At 41.1% G+C, this 24918-nt stretch overlaps 1 protein-coding gene across 1 annotated transcript; it reads right to left on the bottom strand.

The window, feature by feature from the left end:
• Positions 1-9347: 9347 nt before the first annotated feature.
• Rnf103 (ring finger protein 103) lies at positions 9348-24670 on the bottom strand. The gene is made up of 4 exons (XM_041680014.1): positions 24436-24670; positions 22340-22479; positions 14742-14857; positions 9348-11326 (listed from the first exon to the last, which is right to left on the bottom strand). The coding sequence occupies exons 1-4, from the start codon at positions 24659-24661 to the stop codon at positions 9784-9786; spliced, it is 2025 nt and encodes a 674-aa protein (XP_041535948.1). The 5' UTR covers positions 24662-24670; the 3' UTR covers positions 9348-9783.
• Positions 24671-24918: the final 248 nt, after the last annotated feature.

Here is a 24918-nt window from a genome sequence, read left to right as displayed (position 1 = left end):
CTGTTACGTAAGGCAGTCTCCAGTGATCTAGGCTGAAACTCTGGCAAACAGGAGACATATCAAGCTTAGGGAGCGAAAGGTTTTTATCCTTTCCCACATCCGCCCAACATCTCCTGCCTTTGCATCCCACCTTGGTACTGATGGGGAAGGAACCAGAAAGAGGCTTCTGGGTTAAAACTATTCTCTTTCTAATCTGGTTACATGAATGGTTTGACTTTATAATAAATTAAAGATTTGTATATTTGATATTCATATTTTTAAGATTCATTTTTAGTTATGTGTATGTGTGTGTGTCTGTGTGTGGATTTGTACAAGTGAGTGCAAGTTACCTACAGAAGCCAGAAGAGGGTGTTGCATCTCCTGAGCTGAAGTTGCAGGCAGTTGTGAGCCTCTGACACGACTGCTGGGAATGGGACTGGATCTTCTGGAAGAGCAGTGTAATATGTATTCCGAATTGCTGGGTCATAGCCATCTCTCCAGACCCCCACTTCTCTATTTCTATGGAAACACATTGTCTTTCAAAGGAATAACTAAAGAGAGAAAATGAACGTATTTTTCTTCTCGTTTGGAGCAGGAGTGGTATGGGTTTTGTTCTGGTGTGCGTCTGTGTGTCTGTACAGGCAAACATTACTGTGATGGTTGGAATAAGAATGATGCCCATAGACCCAGAAGTCTTAAGGTGTGGTTCCCAGTTGGTAGACTGTTTAGGAAGGATTAGGAGGTATGGCCTTGTTGGAGGAAGTGTGTCACTGGGGATGGACTCTGAGGTTTCAAAAGCCCACACCAGGCCCAGTCTATCTTTCTGCCTGCTGTTTGTGGGTGAGATCTAAGATCTCAGCTACTGTGTAGTGCCATGCCTGCCTGCCGCCATGCTCTGTGTGACGATGGCCATGAACTACCCAGCTAACACTGGAAGCAAGCCCTCAATTGATGCTTTCTTTTATATGTTGCCTTGGTCATGGTGCCTCTTCACAGCAATGGAGAAGTAGCTAAGAAATATACCATAGTGCATGTTGGGAACCAGGACATGGTCAGAAGTCAGTTTTCACTCTTGGCTTTCTCTGAGGCTGGGTCTCTTTTGTTTCTGTGTATACTGTAGTTTGCTGACCCATGGGCTTCAGGACTATAGGAATGTGGGGATCACAAATGTGCACTGCTGCATCTGGCTGTTATGTGGGCTCTCCAAATCCAAACCCGGGTTGTCTTTCTTAACCTGCCTTTACCCACCAAGTCATCCATCCCCTTGGCCCTATATTTCCTTCTCATGTCTGGAAGTGGTTAAATAAAATGACATCAAGAACATTGTGTGTTTGTTCCATCCTTGTCCTGTCTCTCTTGTTAGGTGATGAATATATTGTACAAAGCAACAAAAACCATTCCCACTTCCCACCCGTAGTTCTTCCTCTAGGAACATTATTTCTGAAAACGCTAGTGTTGCCCTCACCAGCCTCAGGTAAACAATGTAATTTATACTTACTATGACCTCCTCTGCTAAAAACTCAAAATAATGTTCTCCAACTCTACGCCTTTCCTTAGGACAGGCATGCAAGTCAGTGGTTCCTGTGTGCTTTTCTAGTCCCTAGAAAATGGCAGTGTCCCTTCTGTGCAACTCCATCTGGTGCATATTGGGCTACAAACTGCCTTTTGTTTCAGCATATTACCCTCGGTCCTTTGCACGGCCATGAGAACACAGCAGAGCCTACAGATCTGCCCTCCCACAGTGAACAGCAGGACCTGCCTGCCTAGAATGAGGAGCTGGTCCTGTGGCCCCCGTCCCCCTTTTGGAGATGATGGGGTGAAGGGAGGAGTTTGATGCTGAAAGCACAGGAAGGAGCTCATGGGGCTTTCTTGAAACAAAGATTCTGGTGAAACGGGTGCTGTTTTGATGAGTGACAGAAACTCATTTCCAGGAGAGCAGATTATATTTTTCTGCATTTTTCAAAAGACAAACTCTGACTCATTTTTCTTCCCAAAGATGGTTGCGTGGGAAGCATCCAATGAGGTGTTCATCTTCAACACCACAGGCCACAGAGCTGCCAGCTACCCCATGCTTCTCTGTGAGTCCTGGCAGGTGGGGTGTTTACAGATTTTGGAAGGTATGGTGTCTTTTGTTAGATGACGAGCGTGCCAGATATAACAAGGCCATCAGTAACCTAAACTAAGGCAGAAGATTGGACTAAGTGGCCATCACACACGATTCTGACATTCAGGTTCTATGGTGTTAAATAGGAAAACAGTGAAGAGTCACACCCGATTTTACCCCTCATCGAACAATGCTGGGTGGATTCAAAATAAAGCAGTGTCTGTTGAGCTGGGTCACAGTGCACCACTTCGTTCACTGAGATGGGTCGCAGGGCACCACTTCTTCATTCACTGAGCTGGGTCGCAGGGCACCACTTCGTTCACTGAGATGGGTCGCAGGGCACCACTTCATTCACTGAGATGGGTCGCAGGGCCCTTTGTTCACTGAGATGGGTCGCAGGGCACCGCTTCGTTCACTGAGCTGGGTCGCAGGGCACTGCTTCTTCATTCACTGAGCTGGGTCGCATGGCACCGCTTCTTCATTCACTGAGATGGGTCGCAATGCACCACTTCGTTCACTGAGATGGGTCGCAGGGCACCACTTCGTTCACTGAGATGGGTCGCAGGGCCCTTCGTTCACTGAGATGGGCCGCAGGGCACCATATTCAGCACTAGGAAATGAACTGAGCACACAGTTTAAAAGCCCAGGATACTGCTATTTGGCATTTGAGATGTTCCTCCTACCCAGGTCTCTGGCAACAAAGGCAGGAGTCAGCTTGCTGGGTTTTGTTTCTGAAACCTACTGTTTGGCCACTTGGCTCAGGACTGAAGTGAAAACAAACCAGAGCATATGGAAGACAAATATGAGCCTCCTGAAGATACAAGTGTTCTGACTGCCCTTCACTGTAAAACACCCTACCAGTTATTCTCAAAAAAAAAAAAATCACAAAACTCAAGTAAGCTACCCATGTAGAAATGTCACCAGTCCCTAATTTGTCAACAAAAAAGGCATTCTGAAAGATATGCCCCCAAATGAGTTTGCAGAACTTTGCAATAGCAAGGATACAAATATGCTATAGACACTGTTTTTCTATGAAATTTATGAATTTTATATCACCAGGCTTATAGATAAACTGGGCGAGTGCAGGATTGTGTGTGTGTGTGTGTGTGTGTGTGTGTGTGTGTGTGTGTGACATGCAAAGGCCACTGGACAATCTCGGAAGTAGTTTCTCAGGTACCTCTCATTTTTCTTTTTCTGGCCTGGGTTCCTCACTGGCCTCTACAAGTAGGCTACAGCTGGCTGGCCAGTCAGTTCCAGGGATCCATTTCTGACTTCCAGGGATCCTCTTCTCTGTCTCTCTGGAATAAGAAGGACAGAATTCCTTATCCAGCACATTTTACAAGGGTTTTAGAGAAGACTAAGGTCTTTGTGCTTGCAAAGCACACACATTACTGGCTGAGCTAGTCATGAATTATCCTTTAGTTGTGTGTGTGTGTGTGTGTGTGTGTGTGTGTGTGTGTGTGTGCAGGTGCCTGAAGAGGCCAGAGGACTCAGATCCTCTGGAGCTGGAGTTACAGGGGATTGTTGAGCCGTGGGTGCTCTTTCCTCTGAGCCGTCTCTCCAGTCACATTAGCATCTTGTCAAGGACTCCAGGCACAAACTCTGTCTTCTCACGGCATCATCTTCCAAATAACTTGTCCAGAAAATAGAAACATTTTCTTTTGTCAGATTCAGTGACATCTTCACAACATTAGTACTCGGTTTTTAGTGCTGAATCAGCTCGAACTCCTCTCTCCTCTTGTTCGTCAAGGAGAGAAAAGGTGCCGTCTTTCTTTGGTGCAGCTGCCTCTGGCCTCCACTCATAGACTCTATGTGTATATTTCCTGCTACAGGGACTAGGAAGCTAGGTTATCAAATTCATGCAAAACCTACATAGAGCAGAACTAAGTTCCTAGAGGATGTCTGGGCTTCTTTGGTTCAGCAGATATGAAAAAATGAGACACAAATGCCGGCCAGGCATGGTGACACATAACTTTAGTCTCAGCACTGGGGAGGCATAGGCAGGTGGATGTACATGAGTTTGAGGCCAGCCTGGTCTACAAAGCAAGTTCCACTTGTCAGCCAGGGCTACACAGAGAAACACTGTCTCCACCCACCTTCCCATGAAGAGGTACAAATGCTTAATTTTGACATATCTTTAGGTGCTAATTTTAAGGTTACCTTTGTTATTCATTATTCATAGGCTACACAGTTAGTCAAATATTCTCCATATCAATACTGAACAGGTTTTAAAAGTTTATTTTTATTTTAGATTATGTCTATATGGTGGAGAATATATGCACGTGAGTATGTCAGAACCCCTTAGAGCTGGAGTTAACCGTGGGCTGCCCAACAGGGATGCTGGGAGTTGAAGCTGGCCTTCTGCAAGAACAGTAGGTGTTCTTAACTACTGAGCCATCTCTTAGGCGCCTGAGTATGTTTTAAGACAGACTATCAATAAGAGCCTTTAGAGACTGGTGATGGAGGTCAGTGGTAGAGCTTGACTAACATGCACAGAGCCCTGGATCTGGTCTCTAGCACCAAGGAACAAAATCTGCACATCTTTAATCCCAGCACTTGCAAAGCAGAAGCAGTTGGATTCCTGTGAGTTTGAGGCTCATAGTGAGCTCCAGGCCAGCTAGAGCTACACAGTAAGACCCTGTCTAAAACAACAATAACAACAGGCACTTAAAACAACAAGGCATATTCAAGCACCATTTTAACATGTAAAGAGACCATTCTCCCATCATACACAAACTAAGAGAACTTGGCAATAATCAGTATGAAATTTTGTACTAGCATAAAGGATTTTAACAACAACAAGCAAAGATGTGTTTTTGTGTGTGGGAACAATACCACCAGGTAGAGGGGATGATAACAAAATAACCCCTGGAGAAAAATTCTAGCATGGGAGGTACAAGTGCGGACCACTAATGAAAGTAAACCAGGAATGTATGGCAAGGGGCACTGCTGGCCAATGCTAAGATTCCTTATCTAGGCCTCAGCTTCTTAAAACTGTGGCTTGTGACCCCATATGGGGGTCCAGTAAATGAATGTGGTGGTCTGGATAAATTTGATAACAGTCAAAGTTTCCTGAATTTGCAAACGGTCAAAGGGTATTACAAAATCACAGATGATGAATCTGAGGGGTTTCTGACATTCACCTGTGTTGCACAGGGTGGCTTCACTAGAGCGTTGTCCTGAACATACAACACACAGGCTGCACTGTATGTCAGCGGTACCGCACAGTGCCAACACACACGGCCTGAAACATCTCAGCTCAGACTCAGGGCCATCAGATGTGACTGATTGAAGAGTTTCTCGTACATACACACATTCTGCTCTTACAGAACATACTGGGTTAGCCATAGGAAGCAAAGACTTTAAATATTTTCCTTATTTCTCAGCATGTAATCACCAATATTAGTATACTAGTGAAATTACTAAATATCTTTGGGTTGGATTGCATCAGATTGTTTGATTTTAAGAATTGCTAGTTGCTGACTCAGTTTTATTAAAAATTGTTGAATTTTGACATAGGATTAGATAGAATAATTTTCAGAATAATTTCTGAAACGGTTCTAAACATATTTCTGCTTTTCATTTTATATTACATATTTATGCAAAGTGGCATCTTCTGCACTGACAATCATAAAAATAAAAATGCTGATTAGTTCTAAAGGATGAAGATGTGGTAAGCTAGATCAACATAATATATTCAGCCAAGATTTAATTATGTAAAACTAAGCAGACCTACCTATCTCACTAGTGTGAAAAATTGCCTTCCTCTTTAGTGAACAGTAAAGCTGTATGCATAACAGAGGTTTGTTTTTAAATGAGTTTATGATTTTATTGCCAATAAACATCTGATTTGTATAGCTATTTTATATACCTATACATCCAAGGTTATTTTCTGGGGTGAAAGGGATCATGGATGAAAAAGGTTTGAAAGACCTGTTCTAGGACCATGGTATCCAAAATACGGTGTGCTCTGGAAAGCTGGAGAAATTTAGTCTAAACATTTCTACACTTTCATGTACATTTTCTCTCACACACACACATTCCTCCTCATCTCCATTAACTGAGATTGGAACTTTAAGAGGGTGACTGGGGATGAAGCGAGACAATTGAACACTATAGCTCATGGAAAGAATCCAGAGCCAGGGCATGGCAGTGTAGAACACAGGATGATTATGAATTCAAGGCCAACCCAAGCTCCATGAAACCCTGTTCCCCCAAAAAACAAGGGCTGAAGATGGAGCTCAGTGGCAGAGTGCTTGCCTGGCATGCCCAGGAAGACCTGGGTAGAACAAACAACACCCAGCAGGTAGCTGTATATAAACCTGGTGATGCGGGAAGAATCTCTGAGGAACAGGTGGACTGGAGCCATCTTCTAGACGTATGAGCAGAAAGAGGTGAGCAATGGTGTAACCCATCTACAAGAAATGAGAGCAGCTTTTGTTCAGTAGCTGATGGAGGAAGGTCATTGGCCAATAAAGAAACTGCTTGGCCCTGTGGGTGGAGTAAACAGGACAAAATGCTGGGAGGAAGAGGAAGTGAGGTCAGACGCGACAGCTCTCCTCTCAGGAGCAGACGCCTGAGAGAGACGCCATGCCCCGCTCCCAGCATGAAGCTCCGACCCAGGATGGACATAGGCTAGAATCTCCCCGGTAAGCGCACCTTGGGGTGCTACACACAGATGATTAGAAATGAGCTAAATTAATATGTGAGAATTAGCCTAGAAGAGAATGGGCCAAGCAGTGTTTAAAAGAATACAGTGTCTGTGTAATTATTTCGGGGCATAAGCTAGCCGGGCAGGCGGCCGGGGTGTTGGGGACGCAGCCCTGCCGCTGCCCCTATTACTACAAGTAGCATACAGTACTGGCTGCTGCTACTTTAAATTCTCAAATTTATGAAATACAAATTCCATAGCTACTAGGTCTTACTACTAGGTAGCTGCCTACTCTTGATTTTTCAGACTTTTCACGTTGCTCAAGCCTTGAACTTGCTATGTAGCTAAGGATGCCACTAGGCTCCTGACTCCACCTCTGAGTGCTGGGATTATACCATGCCCAATTTATATGATGCTGGGGATCAACTAAGGGCTTCATGAATTCTATCTAGGCAAGCACTTTCCTGACTGAGCTATGGCCCCAGATCCCTATTTATGATGTTTGATTTCTTGATTTTTATGACAATGAAAAAGAAGTCTATCTCTTTAGAGAAATGAGTTGAAATTTTGAGCATTTCCTAACCTAGAAAAGTAAGGTATTCTGGATGGGGCATCTAGCTGGAACTGCCAGTCAAAGGGTCTTGAAGGGGAGACAACTATTCTTCTACAGTGTACTGTGTTGGTAGTTTAGACTTGGAAATCCAACTTTTACTTGTGATACTTTCAATTTATGATGGATTTATCATGACATAATCCCACAAACAGTGGGAAAGCATCTATTTTCTATTAGTATTTGAAAGTAAGGCACAATTTATCATAAAAAGATGTTAGTACTGGGAACAATTTAGTATGAGTTTTTTTTTTTTCCTTGCCATTTGGATTGAAGTTAACTAAGGATTTTAGAGGTGCCTATTGTGAAGATGTATTAGTGTAAATTGGTGTAATAAAAAGCAGAATGGCCAATAGCTAGGCGGGAGGTATAGGTGGGACTTCTGGGAAGAGAGAGAGAAACATTGTTTGAGCACCAAAAATGTTTTTTAAGTATGCGTGTGGGCGGCTTTGCTTGTGTACCATTACACTCATTGCCTGCAGAGGCAGGAAGGAACTGAATCCCCTGAAACAGTAGTTACGGATAGAAGTGGTGAACTGCCACATGGATGCTAGGAACTGAACCCAGGACTCCTGTAAGAGCAGCCAGTGCGCACAACCACTAGGCATTCTTCTAACACCTGAGGTTTTAATACACTGAAAACAAAAACCCTGAGTTCAGTGATATTCAAAACATGGAAGAAAAATGGAAAGTCTTGCTCTCTCTGTTCCCCACTCCCCATCTCTGTCTGTCTCTGTGTGTCTGTCTGTCTGTCTCTCTCTCTCACACACACACACACACACCTCTAGTTAATAAATGTAGCATTAAGGTGAAATTATAAAGTGCCCACATGGCAACTGTTTGATAACTGATTCAGATAATCGTCACTGGCTGTTTAAGCACCTGGGACAAGGATCGTATACTCACAGGTTGCTTCTTAAACTACAGAGAGAGAAAGTGTCCCACAAAGGAGACTTGGCAGATAGCACTTCACACAAATTTAGCATCACCAACAATAAAGCTGTACCACATGCATCCTGATGTGTACACGGGCAACACTCACAGCTACCATGAAAGAGAATGAGGAACGCTGTGCAAAGCTGTTCATTTGTACCTTTCCAACATCAGTATCAGAAAGGGTGCCAGCCCTGTGGGACAAGCCTGTAATCTTAGCTACTCCAGAGGCCAAGGCAGGAAGATTGAGTGCACTGAGTTCGAGAGTAGCCCAGGAAACCTAGTGGGACTTATCTCAAAATTAAAAAATAAAGAGGGTACTTGCCTATTATGCCGAGGTCCTGAGTTCAAGCCTTAGCACCACACAAAATAACAAAAACCAAAGGACAGCAGTTTCTCCAGAGGACAGGATGAAAGGAGAGGAGACCAAACCCAATAAATGATTCTTCGCTACAGTCACAAGAAAGATGAAACATAAAAGATATAGGGAACAAAGGTCATGTATCAGATGTTACTGAGTCAGTATTATATTTCAGGGGTGACAGTGATGTGGTGTCTGCAGAGAAAGCCCTTACTTATAGGGGACATACGGTGACAGATCAGGGCTAAAGCAGCACGATGATTCAGTTTATTTTCAACAGGTTCGGAGGGAAAAAGGAAAAATATTAAAATTGTAATAAAAAAGTGATAAAGTAGATGTAATAAAATACAAATATGGGGCATTAAGGAGAAATGGATATTTATTATATTATCTATAATCTCAGCTTTTCTCTAGCACTGAAACTTTTTTAAATAGTCAGTTAAACATACAAGCTAGTCCTCGTATGACTAATAAGCCATAGTTGCTTTTATTTAGATGAATATGCTAAATAACAAATTGTAACACTTATTTAAAAACCCTAGGACATGCTTTCCTGTCAAAGCTGCCTAGTGGTGAGGATTCCACTACTCACAGCCAGTGGCAGCAGCAGGATTCCTGCCCTCTCCTTCCCCGCGGAATTAACACACCAGCAACACACCTACAAAAAGCAGTCGCCGTACCACAGCTTAACACTGGAAAACCTATAACCTTCTGGTTTTAAAATAATTTATTTCATAGATCTGCTTTAATTTCATGTCTCAGAGCATACATTATTTAACCAAGAGGTGCTGGACAAAGATTGTAAAAAGGGAGAAAACATTTAGAATAAGAAACCAGCTCAGTCCCACTAGATTTGACTCTGCCTTGTAAAGTCTTCCTAGGATAAATTTCTACTATACTTCTTTTGTGCTTACAAAAAACATTAACTTCTGAATTTCCAATGCTGGAAATAAATTTTACAGTTTAGTATGCATTCAACTGACACACAGGCAACCAGATCAACTCTGCCATCAACATCAGCATAATGTGTACTTCCTGTCACTGCACTAACATTAAACTAAACTTCAAACCACAAAACTTGTGACTAACATTAAAAAGGCAAGCTGTAAGATACTCAAAGCTTATTAAAGACAAATTGCACATGGTTACGATGGGACATCATTTGACAACAACTGTTGTGCATATGGCTGCTTTTTCTTATACGAAGGCCAACGGCAAACAGGGCAACAGTGTCGGCCCCCAGCCAACCACATAACAATGCAATTCTGATGAAATACATGACCACAAGGTAACCCCATTAGCAAACATCCATTTTCAAAATTCTCAAGGCAAACAACACATTCAGTACAGTGCAGTGTACCAGCAGGCCAAGTTAACCAGTCCGGTTCCATATCTTCATTAGTGTTATGTGATCCATATGACCTCCCCTTCCTTTCACACGGGCTGGTCTGACAATATTTATTGGCACATGAACAAGCCCCAGCATCACAGTGAACCATGCTTTGTCTATCTTCACATACATTCTTACTACTAAAAGTGTCCACGTTGTCACTATCTGAGTCATTTTCAGTGTCCTGAGAACTCTCGGACATTTCTTCTTCAGACTGTACCCCAAGACATTTAAACTGCCACATTGGTAAGTTTTTAATATAATCAGTTGGTATCAGAGGATGAAGCCAAAGGTCAGGGAAAGCTAACCGTTCCAAGAATAAGTCAGGGTCTTCGTCCCAGTCAGAGTCTACAGGAAAGTTCTGAAGAGAAGCAATCGGGTGGAAGAGGTAGCTGGTGTACCAGTCCCACAGACTTGATAACCATTCCAAATTATTCGCATTAACTTCATCATTGTTGCTGCGCCGTCTCTTCTTCTCAAAGTAATCAATTAGCAAACCATGTCCAAGGTACGTACTGAGAAACAGGGCTGGGTGTGAAGAGTAAAACATCCAGTCTGCCCTTACCCATGAAGCCAGTGTGGTTGTATTAGAGTATCGCAATAATCTTAAGCTATATTCATAAAAGCTATCTAAGTAAGGGAGCTGTAGAAAGCCCAACACAGGTAGCCAGGAAATAATTAATAGGGAATTGTATGTCCCTAAAGTGCTTATGAGAACCACAAACCGCTTGATGGTTGCTCCTTGTGTAATAAATAAGTCCATCCAAGCCATAAGATTAACTAGAACCAAACTCAAAACAAACAGATCATTTACTTCAGGTTGTAATGAGCGCAAAAATGAATCCATGGCCTGGAGGGATATAAATTCACCTGTGTGGTTACCGTATCTGTAAATTCCTTCAGGAGTTCGAAGTATGTATGATGGCATGTTATAAACACCAATATCTGTCATATAACTCTTGTTGTCCCAATTTTCCACATTAACAAAAATAAACTCAACTCTTCCAGTAAATTTTATACTTAATGCAGAGAAGAAAGCTGGTGGTTGGTCAAGCTTTGCAAATAGGTATATTTTTATCCAGTACTGATCACTTTTATTCCATTCTTCTTTCAAATGTTCAACACTATATATAGTTTTGATTCGAGAAGCTGCATGGGCAGTTATCCATTTAAAAATGTGTTCTACTTCAATCTTGCGTCCACTATACTCTTTAAGCATGACTTTTCCTTTAGATGTACTTGTCTGTGGGACAGACATAATGAGGGTGGAACGAACCCAGCCTCTTCTCCTGCAGTACCTGTAAGAGAGTAAACTGTAGTCAACAGCTGGGCTACTGCACAACTTACATCCTAACAGTTTCTTTAGGGCCTGAAAAGTCCCCTTTTACCCTCTTCTCAGATAACCTTCAAATAACCAGAGAGACCAATATTTGGTAATTGTGTCAGAACAAGCTAGTTTACTATAGTCTGCTCTGAATATCTTTCTAGGAAAAGAAAAGGTTGTACAAAATAGAAGAATCAGTAAATACTTTAGCATCTCTTATGTGCTACTCATTACATAATAAGAACCAAAGATAATGGAAAGTAATTTCTGTTCATACAGAATTTTAAAAATCCTGTAAAGGATGCAAAACCAATATGAAAGATCAAAGAAAAGGGATATCAGCAGGGGTTTGAGCACGGAAAGATCTCAAGAAAGGTTTGGGAAATGAAATAAGCCTTGAAAGAGGTTGGACATTAAGTAGAGACAGAGAAGGATGAATGCTCCTACAAGCTGGGTGCCTGAGGTGGTGTAGAAAGAAACCCCACCATGTGATTTCTCGTAAGTACTACCACACGGCCTGATGCCCACAGAGCAGCAGCACTATCGACTACAGAGTGACTGATCTTTCCATAAGCCAATCCAAGAGAGTTACTCCAAGTTCCATAGGTAACTTTCTTCTCTCTTTAATGAAGACTCGAAGAAAAGGTTTAACATTTAAGAAGCAAAGACAGTATACAGACAAAGAGATGTGGCCCAAGAACGAGCCTCGTCCACCAGTGCAGTGACCACAGAAGAGCATAACTGCAATCAGCACTTGGTTAAGTTTTCTGTAGATGCAGGGGACTCGACTCCTTTTGGTACCCAACAAGTTCTTGTTAGGATATTTGTCCCTTCTGAAAACTAGGTGATGAGAAGTACTAAAAAGGAAACAGCTGCTGCATGACTGTGGATAGATGATAACTGGAAACATTTTCCTCCTCCTTTTTTTTAAATAACACCTTCCTTGCTCCAAACTTGCCACGTGGAACTTTATGATACACAAAATTTATCTTGATAAAGGATTTTTTAAAAAATCTACCACATAAGCCGGGCGGTGATAGAGTATGCCTTTAATCCCAGCACTTGGGAGGCAGAGGCAGGAGGATCTCTGTGAGTTCGAGACCAGCCTGGTCTACAAGAGCTAGTTCCAGAACAGGCTCCAAAACCACAGAGAAACCCTGACTCAAAAAACCAAAAAAAAAAACTACCACATGGCTATGCTTCATTAGACTTAAAAACAGGTTCCACTTGGTTTCTTATGCTGCTACTCAGAAAACTGACAAAAGTCATAGATGCTCATTTTATTTACTAAGTACATGTTCATATTTATTAGGGTTAAATGAGTATGTTACACATTCACAGGATCAGAGAGGAAAGTCTAGTTGTGTGGCCTATGCTCTATAATGGTAAAATGACTAATTAATCTTAGGAACACTGTGGTCTAATGAAAGATAAATGAAGATGCTATGTTGACTTTCAAAGAGCAGGCCGCTGAGGACTCTGGGAAGCAATCTCAGTAACTCTGAATCACGGATCCTGACTCTCAGCTTCCTTCTCCTTGATTCACTCCCTTACAATGCAGACTCCATCAACATGAAATGGTTTAAAAAACAACCTGCCTTAGACGTATTTCTACCCCTTAACTATATATTTATACAATGTAAAATAGTTCAATGGTTAGAATCTGTTTTTGCCCTGGCCAAAAGCACAGAGTAGGTAAAATGCAGGTAGATGACGGCCTCCTTCAGATATTATCTAAGGAGCTTTCAGTGCAAGATACTTGTGATGACACATTTCTGTTCATTACAATCTGCCTTTATTTTTATGTGTGTGTGTGAGTTTATGTGTATCATGTGTGCACAATATATCAGAGCCCCTGGCATTAGAGACAGATAGCTGTAAGCTATCTAGGTGCTGGGAACTGACTCCAGGTCCTCTGCAAGAGCAGAAAAATGTTAACGACCGAACCATCTCTCCAGTCCCACATCTCTACACTTGGTCATTATTTTTATCTTTTCTCCTATAACTACATTCATTTCTGATTTGTGTCATATATCAAATGATAATCTTTATGACACAGAGTCTTTCTTTGTAGAGCAGGCAAGGTTTTAGTTGATTCATTTCTTCCTTTTATATTTTCTTTTCAGTTCAGAACTCATATTTTTAAGTTTTGTTATTCCGAAGAGAACGTAAGAGTACCCAACAGAAAAATATTCCCTATGTCACAACTTTAAAATTAAATCATATTTTCCAAGTTTGGGTAATAATTTCTAACACTTATAAATACTAGGTTACTAATATTCATTTTTCTAAATACTAATCTAAAGGTATCCAAATAAAGACCAGACTATATGCATATATTGTTTTAAGAATCTTATATTACCATGTATCAGCATAAAACCCTTTACATCCAATTCAAAAAGAACATTTTAAAGGTCAGAATAAATTCACTGATACTATCACAAAAACATTCTTCAATTTTGTTGTTTTTTCCAACAGTATTTCACTACACAGGTTGGCTTAGAACTTGAGATTCTCCTGTTTCTACCTTCCAATGGGAATACAGTGGTATGTACCACTTTGCCCAATTTATTAGTCACTTCTTTTGGCTATATAAAAAATTTTGATTTTTTTTTTTTTTACCAGTGCCCACACAGTGTGGCCCACAGCTGCCTATTACTTCAGACTCAGGAGATCCTACACCATCTTTTGAACACCAACAGCACCTGCACTCATACATGTTCCTCTACACACACACACACACACACACACACACACACACACACACGTTCCTCTATACCCATATATGTTCCTCTATACAGACATATATAATCTAAATTTTGTAAATTTAAAAAATGGAATAACAGGACAAAAATGAATGTAGTACACTGAATATTGAAGATGATAACAAACCAAACCATCTCATCTAAGAAAATGTGAAGAAAAAGAAAACAGTGAAGGGTAGAAAAGTTAGAAAGTATATGTTTGAGTAAATAGAATGCTAAGTCTGACTTTGACATTAGGGAGAAGGGCATGCCTAGGGACAGTTGTAGAAGAGAAGGAAAGTGACTAAGGAAATGCAAACTCGAGGTCAGAAGTACGAAAGTGGTAGTGTATGCCTGCAATTCCAGCCCTTGACTGAGGAAGGGCTACAGTGAGTTCAAAGTCAGTCTGAGCTGCAGATGAGAACAGTGATGTCACCCACACCATCTATCTGCAAGAGGATACTGAAACAAAAGGTCTACAGACCATTTTAAGGGATCGCTCAGAAAGTCAACAAACAGCAGCTTATGCAAAACTACAGACATCTTAGTAACTAGCTGTACACTAAACATAAAATTAGTTTTCTGTTCAGGTGGGTTTCTGGTAGTATTGTCTTTATTAAGCAAGAAAGATTCCAATCCACTTACCTGGGATCACTAGAACAGTTAAAAGTGCCTGTTCGTATTCCAAATCTTGACACCTTTTTTACCATTTTCTCCCAGTGGATTTTTCCCACCAAAGGACTTCTGTCATTTGCTATGACCTATTTCCCAAAAAAGAAAGAAAGGGGAAAAAGTGAAATTTAATTAGCTAAACCCAATCATTCATATCTACAGCAAAAATCCTCTTTCTAGTTCTGGTTTAACTGAATTACTTCATTGTTACTACAATTCCCTTTAAATTTTAATTTACTGTTATTAGTGTATATAGCGTGAGTGCTACAGCACCCGTGTGGAGAGCAGAGCACAGCTCTCTGCAGTCAGCTCTCTCCTGCTGTGCTGGTCCTGAGGACAGGACTCAGGTCAGCAGGCTCCTGCAGCAAGCACCTTTACCTGCTGAGCCACCTTACTGGCTCTCACTTACAGAGCTAAAACTGTCCAACTAGAAAAATACACAAGTGCAGGGTGTTAAACCCCAAGCTCTAGGAGTAATAGGAGTCAAAAACTTTTGAAAAATCTAGCCATATTCTCTACCACGTGACCTAGTCTCTAGGATTATGTTACACAGATAGAAAATGGCCCTGAAATCAATTTCTCCTTGAAAATAATGTTTTAAAGAAACAAATAAAGCTTATAAAAATTATCATATGTGGACTTAACCAGTTCAAACTTCACATTTTTCCAAGTTTACTTTTATAGCCAAGAATCAAACATGTTTTCTATTTAACTATGCTTTGACTAGATCAATGCTACTTTTAGGACTTTTCCCTCAGCAACTCTGAAAGGCTCTAGGAAAAGGAACGATCATAATGAACTTGACAATCATAAACTTCTACAACAACTGTGTAAATACTCCTCAAACACAATTAGGTCTCAGAGAAAGAGATTGTTTTTTAAAGAAAGGAAAAAAATCTAAATTGACTTTCAAAACATTAATAGCTTCTCTATTTATGTCAATTTAGTAGTTAGTATCTCTTCTCTTTATCCTTTGATCTTCCTGACTTAATGGAGGCAGAGTCTCACTGAAGATAGCAATAAAAATTTTTAAATATAAAAGAAAATACAATTAATTGGAAAACCAAAAAAAATCTAAAGTTTTTATGAGACATCTAAATTTAAGTACAGCATATATATAGGCCTAAGCTGTTTTCATAAATGCCATCTTTACTAACACTACTCAATTTAATATTACAACACAATACTCTGGGACCTCTAATCTTTCTGGCAGGAAGAACCAATTCCATAATCAAAAATCCTCCAGGAAGTGAAACTCCAGGCATATGTTTGAACTGAGTACCAGCAGTCAACTCCCTGGGAGAGACAAGGGGTGGTACAGCTACCTAAAATGTGGCCTTTCTCCTGGGAAGTCTAAAGTGTCAGGGGCATCACAGGCTGAGGGCACATGAAGTGAAAATGGAAGTCTCCTTTCTGTGCTACCAGATCACTCCAGTACCTCCACAATGTCATGGACACTGCTGTTCTAACCCTATGGAAATGTACATGTAAATGTAACATTATATAACATACATTTGATACTCAATACGCATACATATTAGAGAATTAAGCAAATGGTTTGATAGTGTTTTTAATGAAAATAGATGGTCTTACTGAGGGAGAGATGAGTTCACCCATTCTTAGATGACTGAGGACATGGGCATTTTAAGGAGGTTCAGGTTAATCACATTACCTAAGATGATATTTAATATTTACCTTTTCTCTGGTCCAAAGCTATATGCAAAGGTTTACCTGGTGAATCAGAGCAGTCAGGCATAGTGTGCCTACTTCCTGATTCCTTGTGTGTGTGTGTGTGTGTGTTGGGTTCAGGAGGTGGAACATAGGACACTAAGGACATACCAGGCAAATGTTCCACACTCAGTTGCATACCCAGCCAAAGGCAAGTGTTATTTTCTTTCCTTACACTTCTCAAGAGTGAATAGTAGTTCTCTTGACCCCGGAATGTAATTTTCAGATTTCTCAGGAGACAGACAGGTAGGTCTCTGTGAGTCTAAAGTATACTCTCTTGTTCTTTGTGTTCTCTCTTACTCTCTGGATTTTGCACTCCCCTTTTTCTCTGCTCCTCCTTTTCTCTCCCTTTTAAAATAACTCTCTTTCCCGAACATTTTTCCATTTCTTGACTAAAGCTATAAAATAACTGAGGCACTTTAAGCCTGTGTTGGCAACAACATTACTCCAAGGAGCTGAGAGCTTGCTTCTGTCAATGTAGCACGGCTCTAAGTCTCCGGGCAGCTTTGAGAGAAGACCCAGTTGCTCACTGTGGAAGTACCGTGTAGACTCATGACAGGCATTCTTGTGTTAGGAGTGAGAGAGGGCTGTTCCCGGACACATCTAGGCTCTGGCAGGGAAAGCAGGAGTGAGTGAGTTGAGTTGGGAACACAGCTGATGAGCTACATGACAATGTTCAACCCTGGGGCCTTATTTACTCAGCAATCTGTTCTAGCATCTGCTCTGGAAGTGTTTAAGGATCCCCAACTGAGAGAGCAATACAAAAATGTAAGTCATCTAAGCTTTTAATGAAATCATTTTATATAACTCTGTCACTACAGCTATACAATTAGAAATTACTTTGCTAAAATCCTATACAGTTATGTTAGTCAACTGAAAGTTTTGCATACATTAACTTTAAAGAAGGGTCAGTGATGGACAAAAGCTAAAACTGAATAGCATTTTAATTAACTAATTTTTAAGTATTCACCCTGTTACCATTTCTCTAATTTCTGGCTAAAATCAAGTGTACTATTCTCATTGGCTTAAATTATGGGTAAAGACAAACTTTTTCACCAACATAAAACACAAGTGGCTGGCCTGTATTATGCCTATGCTTATATTTTGCTCTGTAGTAGCCCAATAAAAGGATGAATAAATTAGAAATGCCCTAAACAAAACTCTTATCTAAGAGCAAAGATAAACAAGTTTAAAATCAGGTTCCAGCCAAACAGGAAATGCATTAACATAATACTTCAGTAAATAATGCCCAAAGCTTTCCAGTTCTTTAAGTCATAAAGAATTTTTTCACTGCTGTGCAGCTTCAGTGACTTTAAGCTCATTAAGTGGGACATCCAATAGGGAACAAGCAGCTATATCCCTTTTTGAATCATGACAAAAGTCAAAACAAAGAAATAAAAATGTTAGAGAACAACTCCATAAAAGCCACTCACTATATAACTCTTCCATTCAAAAGTCTTTGCCATTTGTGTCTCTGACCAGCAACATTTTGAAACAAAATAATCATCTTCTAATTTTGGTGCCAAGAAGACTAGCCAGTTGTAGAATCAAAGAATCCACAAAATTGGGAAATAAATGGCTAATGAGAGACAGGAATTTAGGTTAGGGACAAAGCAGGAAATTGTAACTTTGTACCAACTGTGCCACAAAGAAAGGACTTGATTCTGTGCGCATTACACAGTACATATTATTGGTAAAGCTGTCACATAATTTTGCTACATTTAAAAATGAAAATTAGTTCTTGTGATGGTTGGTGGAAGGAGAGAACCAACTCCTACAAATTGCCCTCGATCTCAGTAAGTGCTTCTCACCACAAAAGATAGATGTAATTTTAAAAAGTGGGAGAAGACGGGATCAAATGGCTTAGTGGGTAAAAGCATTTGTCTGGCAAGCCTGGTGACCTGAGTTTGATTGCCAGATCCACGTAAAGGAAGGGAGAATCAACTCTGCAAAGCAGTCCTTTGTGGTCACACAGTGGGCATTCCCTCCCACACTGCTGCTGCCATGCTTCCCCTCCATGATGGATAGATCCTCACACAGGGAACCCAGCTAGACCTTTCCTTCCTACACTGCTGCCACCAGGTATCCTGGCCAGCAACAGGAAAAGCAATACAGTTCCAGTCTCCACACACGCAAGAGGATTGAGGAAGCACATGGAATCGAGCTCAACAAGCTGAAGACAGAAGTGGCCAGGGTCAACGCAGTACAGTCTATGAGAATACTCCTCATTAAAAAAGGAAAAAAACAAACACACAAACACAAGCGTCTTTTACAATACCTAACATGGAGACTAACATGATGGCTGACACCTGTAATCCAGCACTCAGAAAGATGAGGCAGGAAGGCTGCTAATGCTTGGACTACAAAGTGGGAACCTGCCTCAAAACAGACGACAACAACAGAAAACAAAGACAGAAGCAAAAAAGAACCGCAATTCAAGCTGTAGAAAACGTATTCCTGAAAGCTGTCCTTTCAAAAGACTGGATTAATATGACCTGGCAGAAGAACGACAACCGACCAAGAGAACATTTTCTTTATCTTCCTAGAAGATACTTTAAATTTTTTAAGTATAGTTTAAAACACTAAAGAAATCAAAACCCAAAAATAACTATGAAGCTTACAGGAGGTGCCCAGCCAATAAGCTTAGCAGGTCAGCTCCCAGGGCCAAGGGCAGGTCTCAGCTGTCCTAACAGACCAGATGAGCCATCTGACAGACGTCAGTCACTGGCCACAACAAACACAAGTCAGACACTGGAAATTAGTGCAAACTTTGATTTGACTGCTGGAGAACTGTGTCCTATTGCCCTGTTTCTTTATAAAGAACCCATATAAACACATCCCATTGTTCTTAGGAGGTGCTTTTCAACTGTGAATATGCCTTTAAAACACTTTGGGAGAAGGCAAGGCAGAGACTAGAAGCTATAATGGCCACCTTGTAAAAAAAAATTCCTCATTATTCTGTCTCTTTAGCCTGTTCCTTTTCCTTTTTATAACTTTCAACTTACTGGTGTTGTATTAAATATTAATTTATTTGGTGTCTGATTCTCACAGCTGGAATGTGAGCTGTCTGAGCATAGATAGCCCTCGGTATCTTCCTGCTGTATCTCCATGTCCTAGAACAGGGTCTTGCATAGCCATTTATACTGAATAAAGGGGCTAACTTTGTCATATACTAAGGAATTTAATCCATATATATTTATCTTCAGTAAGACATCAAAAAGTAGATAATTGGGGCTGGAAAAACAGGTCTGTGGGTAAGAGTATTGGCTGCTCTACCTGTGTTGATTCCCAGCAACCACATGGCAGCTAACAACCATCTGTAACACTAACTCCAGGGGCTCTGACACCCTCTTCTGGCCTCTGTGAACATCAGAAATGCACATGGTGCCCAGATATAAATGGGCAAAACACCGATATATATGAAATAAAAATAAATCTTTTTTTTAAAAAAAGATAACTTAAAAGTGAAGAATAGATTGCTAACTAGTCAATCAGATATTCACTTGATTTACAGGCGGATCCTGGATTTCAAAGCATTTCCTAGGCCCCTGTCATGACTCTTCTGAGTTCCACAAGTGTCTAGTGCCTTCTTCCCCATTCATTTGCAGAGAATCAATTCATGTGAGTGATAAGCATTTAGGCCATAAATACATAGTGATGGGACTGGCTATTCAATTCTATCTTGTTAAAAGATCTAAAATTATCAAAACCGATAAATCTTCCTTGACCTGTTAGGAATAAGTACTGGGGGAAGAAATAGAATAACACTTTCTTAAAGCTTTAAAGAGATGGATGATTTTTTTTTTCTTTCAATATTGGACATCACATCCAGGGCTTCCTGCATGCTAAGCACATGTGCTACCACTGAGCTATGTTCTCAACTCTTTCATCGTATTTCTTAAGTTAATGAAGTAAGACAAAAGTGAACTAGAATTGACTGCACAGTGAAGGGGACCCTCTCAGGCTCCACCTCTGCTGATTATGAGAAGGCAAAAGTCAGTGCAGTAGGAATGTGCTATACAGGGAAAGCCGGGGCTTCCAGAGAAATCTCCACAATTACCAAAGCTCACCTTTTCGGTGCACTGGATGGCAGCGTCATTCCATCCTCTTTAAATGCCTATGTACTTGAGGCCAGACACAGAGAAAATCTAGCTATTTCCAATCATACTGCAAGCCAATGACAACACTGGCCTCCAATTAAGGTTTCGGAATTCAAATCTTATTTTAAAAACAAACCTTGCAGTCTTTGTTCTCAGAAAGCAATATGAAGAAGCTAATTTCATTTTCGCACCCTAAATCAGAATTTGTCAACAGCAAAGTGAAAGCTCAAATGCAGTGAAGAAGGGAGGGATCTCTATGAACTGTCGGTGGCTAAATAAAATCCAGTCTGAAAAGAGAAAAAAAATCAGAGGATCTGAGATCTGAGTCTAGTTCAAGTCCCAGGACTTGAAGAAACCATGTCCCATCTTAGTGCTTCAGAAAGGGTTAGCCGGCTAGGACTTGTGAGTCTCAGCCATCCACACTACCTTCTTCATTCATGCTCATTCAGGCCTCCAGTCTACTTGTTGTGTACTGTAAGTGAATGCAGATTTTAAAATATAACGGTGCTTTCTTCTAAGCAACATTTAGGATAACATTACATGCTCAATATCACATTCTATTTATATGGTTACATTAATGTGCATCCAGTTATCCTAAACCATGTCATGGAAAGCATAAAAGATAATTTTTAAAGCCCTTTACAATTTGAAATTTCTAATATACTAATCAAATCTCACAGTCTTGATATCATAAAAACAATCTCATCATCATAAACAAAATAATGCATGCTCCCCAGCTCCCCAGTACAGTCAAGTTGTCTACTTAGCTGAGCTGTTGATTCGGGGCTGGTTAGCAGAGCTGCCATTCAAAGTGGGTTACTTTGCTAATGCACAGATTTATTTGCCTTTGTGTTCTTCCCTTACATATTAAAATGCTGTGGACTAATAAACTCAAAACTAGAGTTAAAGATCATAAAAAATAGTGCACACTTTTAAATAAAAGGAACTGGAGAAATAGTTCAGCAGTTAAGGGCAGTGGCGGCTCTTCCAAAGGTCCTGGATTCAATTCCCAGTACCCACATGGCAACTCACAACTGTCTGTAGTTCCAGTTCCAGGGGATCTGACACCCTCACAAGACATGCAGGCAAACCACCAATGCACATAAAATAAAAATAAAAAGCCAGGTGGCAGGGTGCATATCTTTAATCCCTGCACTTGGGAGGCAGAGACAGGCGGATCTCTGTGGATTTGAGGCCAGCCTGGTCTACAAGAGCTAGTTCCAGGACAGGTTCCAAAGCTACAGAGAGAAACCCTGTCTGGAAAAAAAAAAATAAATAAATCATTTAAAATTTTTTTTAAAAAGGGAACACATGTGTTAATATACATTTCTTTTTGCTGGTTCTCAAAACAATTCCCTTTCTCCACTCTTTCCTATTCCGCTCTTGAATTTTTACTGTTTTTCAAAGACAGGGTCTCACGTATTCTTGAATACGTGGCCTTGATTTCACTAAGCAGCTGAGGAAGACCTTGAACTTCTGGGTCTCCTGCTTCCACCTCCTGCACGCTGGCTGGCTTTTCAGGTGTGCACCACCACGCCTGGTCTAAGTGGTGTCAGGCATCATCACACACAGTAGTGCGCTACCAAATGAGCTGCACCTCCTGCCCTGGTTTTCATTACTATGGTTTGAAAAACCCTAAGAGAACTGAGTTTTGCCTAGGAAGCCTGACACAACAGAAGTGTCAGTCAGTGGTAAATACTAGTTAGTAGAAATACGGTGCTCAAGTATTATTGCTCTTTCTACCTGAACAAGCCAGATGCCATCTTTTGTGTCTTCCACAAGCTCATAGAAGTGCATTTCACCACTGAAATTGGTACTAGAAACTGACTCAGATGCCTCTTCTTCCTTAAGAGCAGAATAGAGTTCACCCTCCATCAGGTCACCTGAAGAAAACAAAAAACTTGGTAAGATTTAAAAAAATCCGATGTTCCCAACTTCAATGATTAATTTCATTTTATATCATAAATAGCCATATTATAATATGCTCATTCTATGGGAAAAAAGAATAGCACCTGAATACAAGATTCATTCATCAGCAAAGAGTGAAGACATAAAACCTATCTCTTATAGTACAGTTTATACTCTCTCTAATGGAGTCATCATATAGCCTGTTAATAAATTACCAATTTATACCAATCCAGAAAAAAATCAAACTAGTAATCATGTAATTTTATGTAAGCCTGCATTTTTCAACAGCCTGGTTTATGTGTTCTGACTCAAAAGATTTAGAAGTAGATTGACAGAACTTGCCATCAGCCTGCCTAAAATAGCAACAAGGTTTTTTATGTGAGTGGGAGATAGAATATTTACCTATCAGAACAAACCCCACATTCATATACAAGTTTACAGTGTAAACTTGGATCCTGTATCATAAAATATAAAAACCAAACCACTCACGTCACATTATTTAACTTTTGCCGTAAATATGACGTAGTGACTCAGTAACCCCATTCCACTCCAGAAGCAAAGCCATCCACAACTAACATTTGGGTTTACAGGCGAATCGCCATTCCAAGACTTTTTGTTGTTATGCTGTAACACATGTGATCTGGATCATACTTCAGCTGTCTATTCTTCAGGCTATATGTAGATTCCTTGTACATTCCACATGACAATTACAAGTTCAAAAGGCAGCAAATACCTAACATAAAGCTCACAGGGGGAAAAGTGTGCTCAAACAACTCTATGAGGTAATAACTTTAGCCAACCCACTTCCCTCCCCCAACAACCAATGGCGGCACAGAGGCAGCCAACAAGGACTACACAAATACACAAGCTGGAAAATGCGGCCCTTCTGGAAAGGATTCCTTCCCTCTACCCCGTCCGTGAGCTGAGTCCTGGAACTCATGCTATAATCCACAAGTGTTGGCCTGATGTAGTTTGCATTCTTGCCTATCACACTATAGGTCTAGACAGAACTAAATAAGGAAGAAAATTATCTTGTAAAAGGCCCAGCTGAGAGATACTCCTGAAACGACGAAAAAGATAATCAGCAGTTTCAAACGCTTCCTACAGCAATTCAGAATGCCTCTCTCAACTTACATGCCTCTCTCAGGATTACTACCTAAACAAAGAGGCATTTTTCTTTGTACAGCAGTGAATCAAATTAACTGTATTTCCCTACCCAATCCTAAACCCCAATTTGTTGGCTAATGGAAATATATTTGTTAAGGCATTAAATATTCTTTCAGCGTTTTTATCAGTTCTCTTCCTCAACCCATTACGTGACGCAGGGATGCCTGTGACACATGACAAGAAAGGTATACATTCAAAATTCAAAAATAAAAATTGCAATCCTGCAAGAAAATATGAACTCCAAAGAAGGCCGGCAGTCACACAAAATGTTCAGTTCATTTAAAGCATAAAGAGAAAATCTGCACTTTGCAAACCTTAGCCAACACATCATTTACATGCAAATCTTAGGTCCACGTGCCTCTTTGTTATTATTTTAATGATGTTTTACCCTCCCGGTAGCTTGTTTTTACTATGGAGGCAGATGCTGCTATATACAGTTACATTTTGGAGTTTTTCCTTTCCCTATATTTTAATCAATTTCAACTGACGTTCTTGAATCCTGGAATAAATCAATTTAACACTTTTTTTACAACCTACATTTTCAAACTGTCATTTCCAAAGAACCTTACAAACACACCAAGACACCTAGTAGGCCCCCTTTTCAAAACCCGGATTTACATATTCGTAGAAAACGTGGTCAAAGAAGACCTGGACAGCTCTCGGGAGCAGTGTGCTTGACCATTCCGGGGGCCGCCTCATTCGGAGGGGGCGGGGGGGGGGAGAGCCAGGACAGTGGAGGCGACCTCGGGGAGCCCAGCACTTGCCTGACTTCTCCACCAGCTCCCGAACATCTTTCTTCTCGGGCAACCCGGAATAGCCCAAACCTCGACACTCCAGAATGGTCTTCAGCTTCTTGAAGCTCAATGCCACTGGATCCACCAGCTGGGTAGCAAAGATGCCGGTCTCATACCACACAATGGCCTCAAAAAACCTGGCCAGGACGAACAGAACCAGGAAATACAGGAGCAAGAAAAACAGCTTCAGCCACATCTTCGCCCTCTTGGCGTCGCCGGGAGCCGGGACGCCGTGGACAGGGGAGGGGGTCGAGCGCGGGGCGACGCAGCGCAGCCTGGACGAGGGCAGCTGGGGCGCGCGGCGGTGGCGGTCACCGGCGGGCCATCCCCGCGGGGAGGCAGGTGGATGGCGGCGTGCGTGCGGCTGAGGGGACCGGCAGGGCACGGGCGCTGTCCTTGCGGTCAAGAGCTGAGAAAAGGAACAGGGGGGACGCTCAAAAGTACCCCACCCAT

The sequence above is a fragment of the Microtus oregoni genome, unplaced genomic scaffold (genome assembly GCF_018167655.1).
Source record: "Microtus oregoni isolate MIOR12 unplaced genomic scaffold, Mior012 000002F_ref0000024, whole genome shotgun sequence".
Classification (NCBI taxonomy): Eukaryota; Metazoa; Chordata; class Mammalia; order Rodentia; family Cricetidae; genus Microtus; species Microtus oregoni.
The sequence above is the reverse complement of the archived record's forward strand: the minus strand, read 5'-3'. Positions and strand labels throughout refer to the sequence as shown.

What these genes read in the sequence shown, in the direction of transcription:
- Rnf103 (XM_041680014.1), bottom strand. Translation starts at nt 24,661, where the DNA reads ATGTGGCTGAAGCTGTTTTTCTTGCTCCTGTATTTCCTGGTTCTGTTC. An exon ending in GGAGCTGGTGGAGAAGTCAG is followed by an intron (nt 22,480 to 24,435) that starts GCAAGTGCTGGG and finishes TGTTTTCTTCAG; the next exon opens with GTGACCTGATGGAGGGTGAA. An exon ending in AACTGTTCTAGTGATCCCAG is followed by an intron (nt 11,327 to 14,741) that starts GTAAGTGGATTG and finishes ACTCTCTTACAG; the next exon opens with GTACTGCAGGAGAAGAGGCT.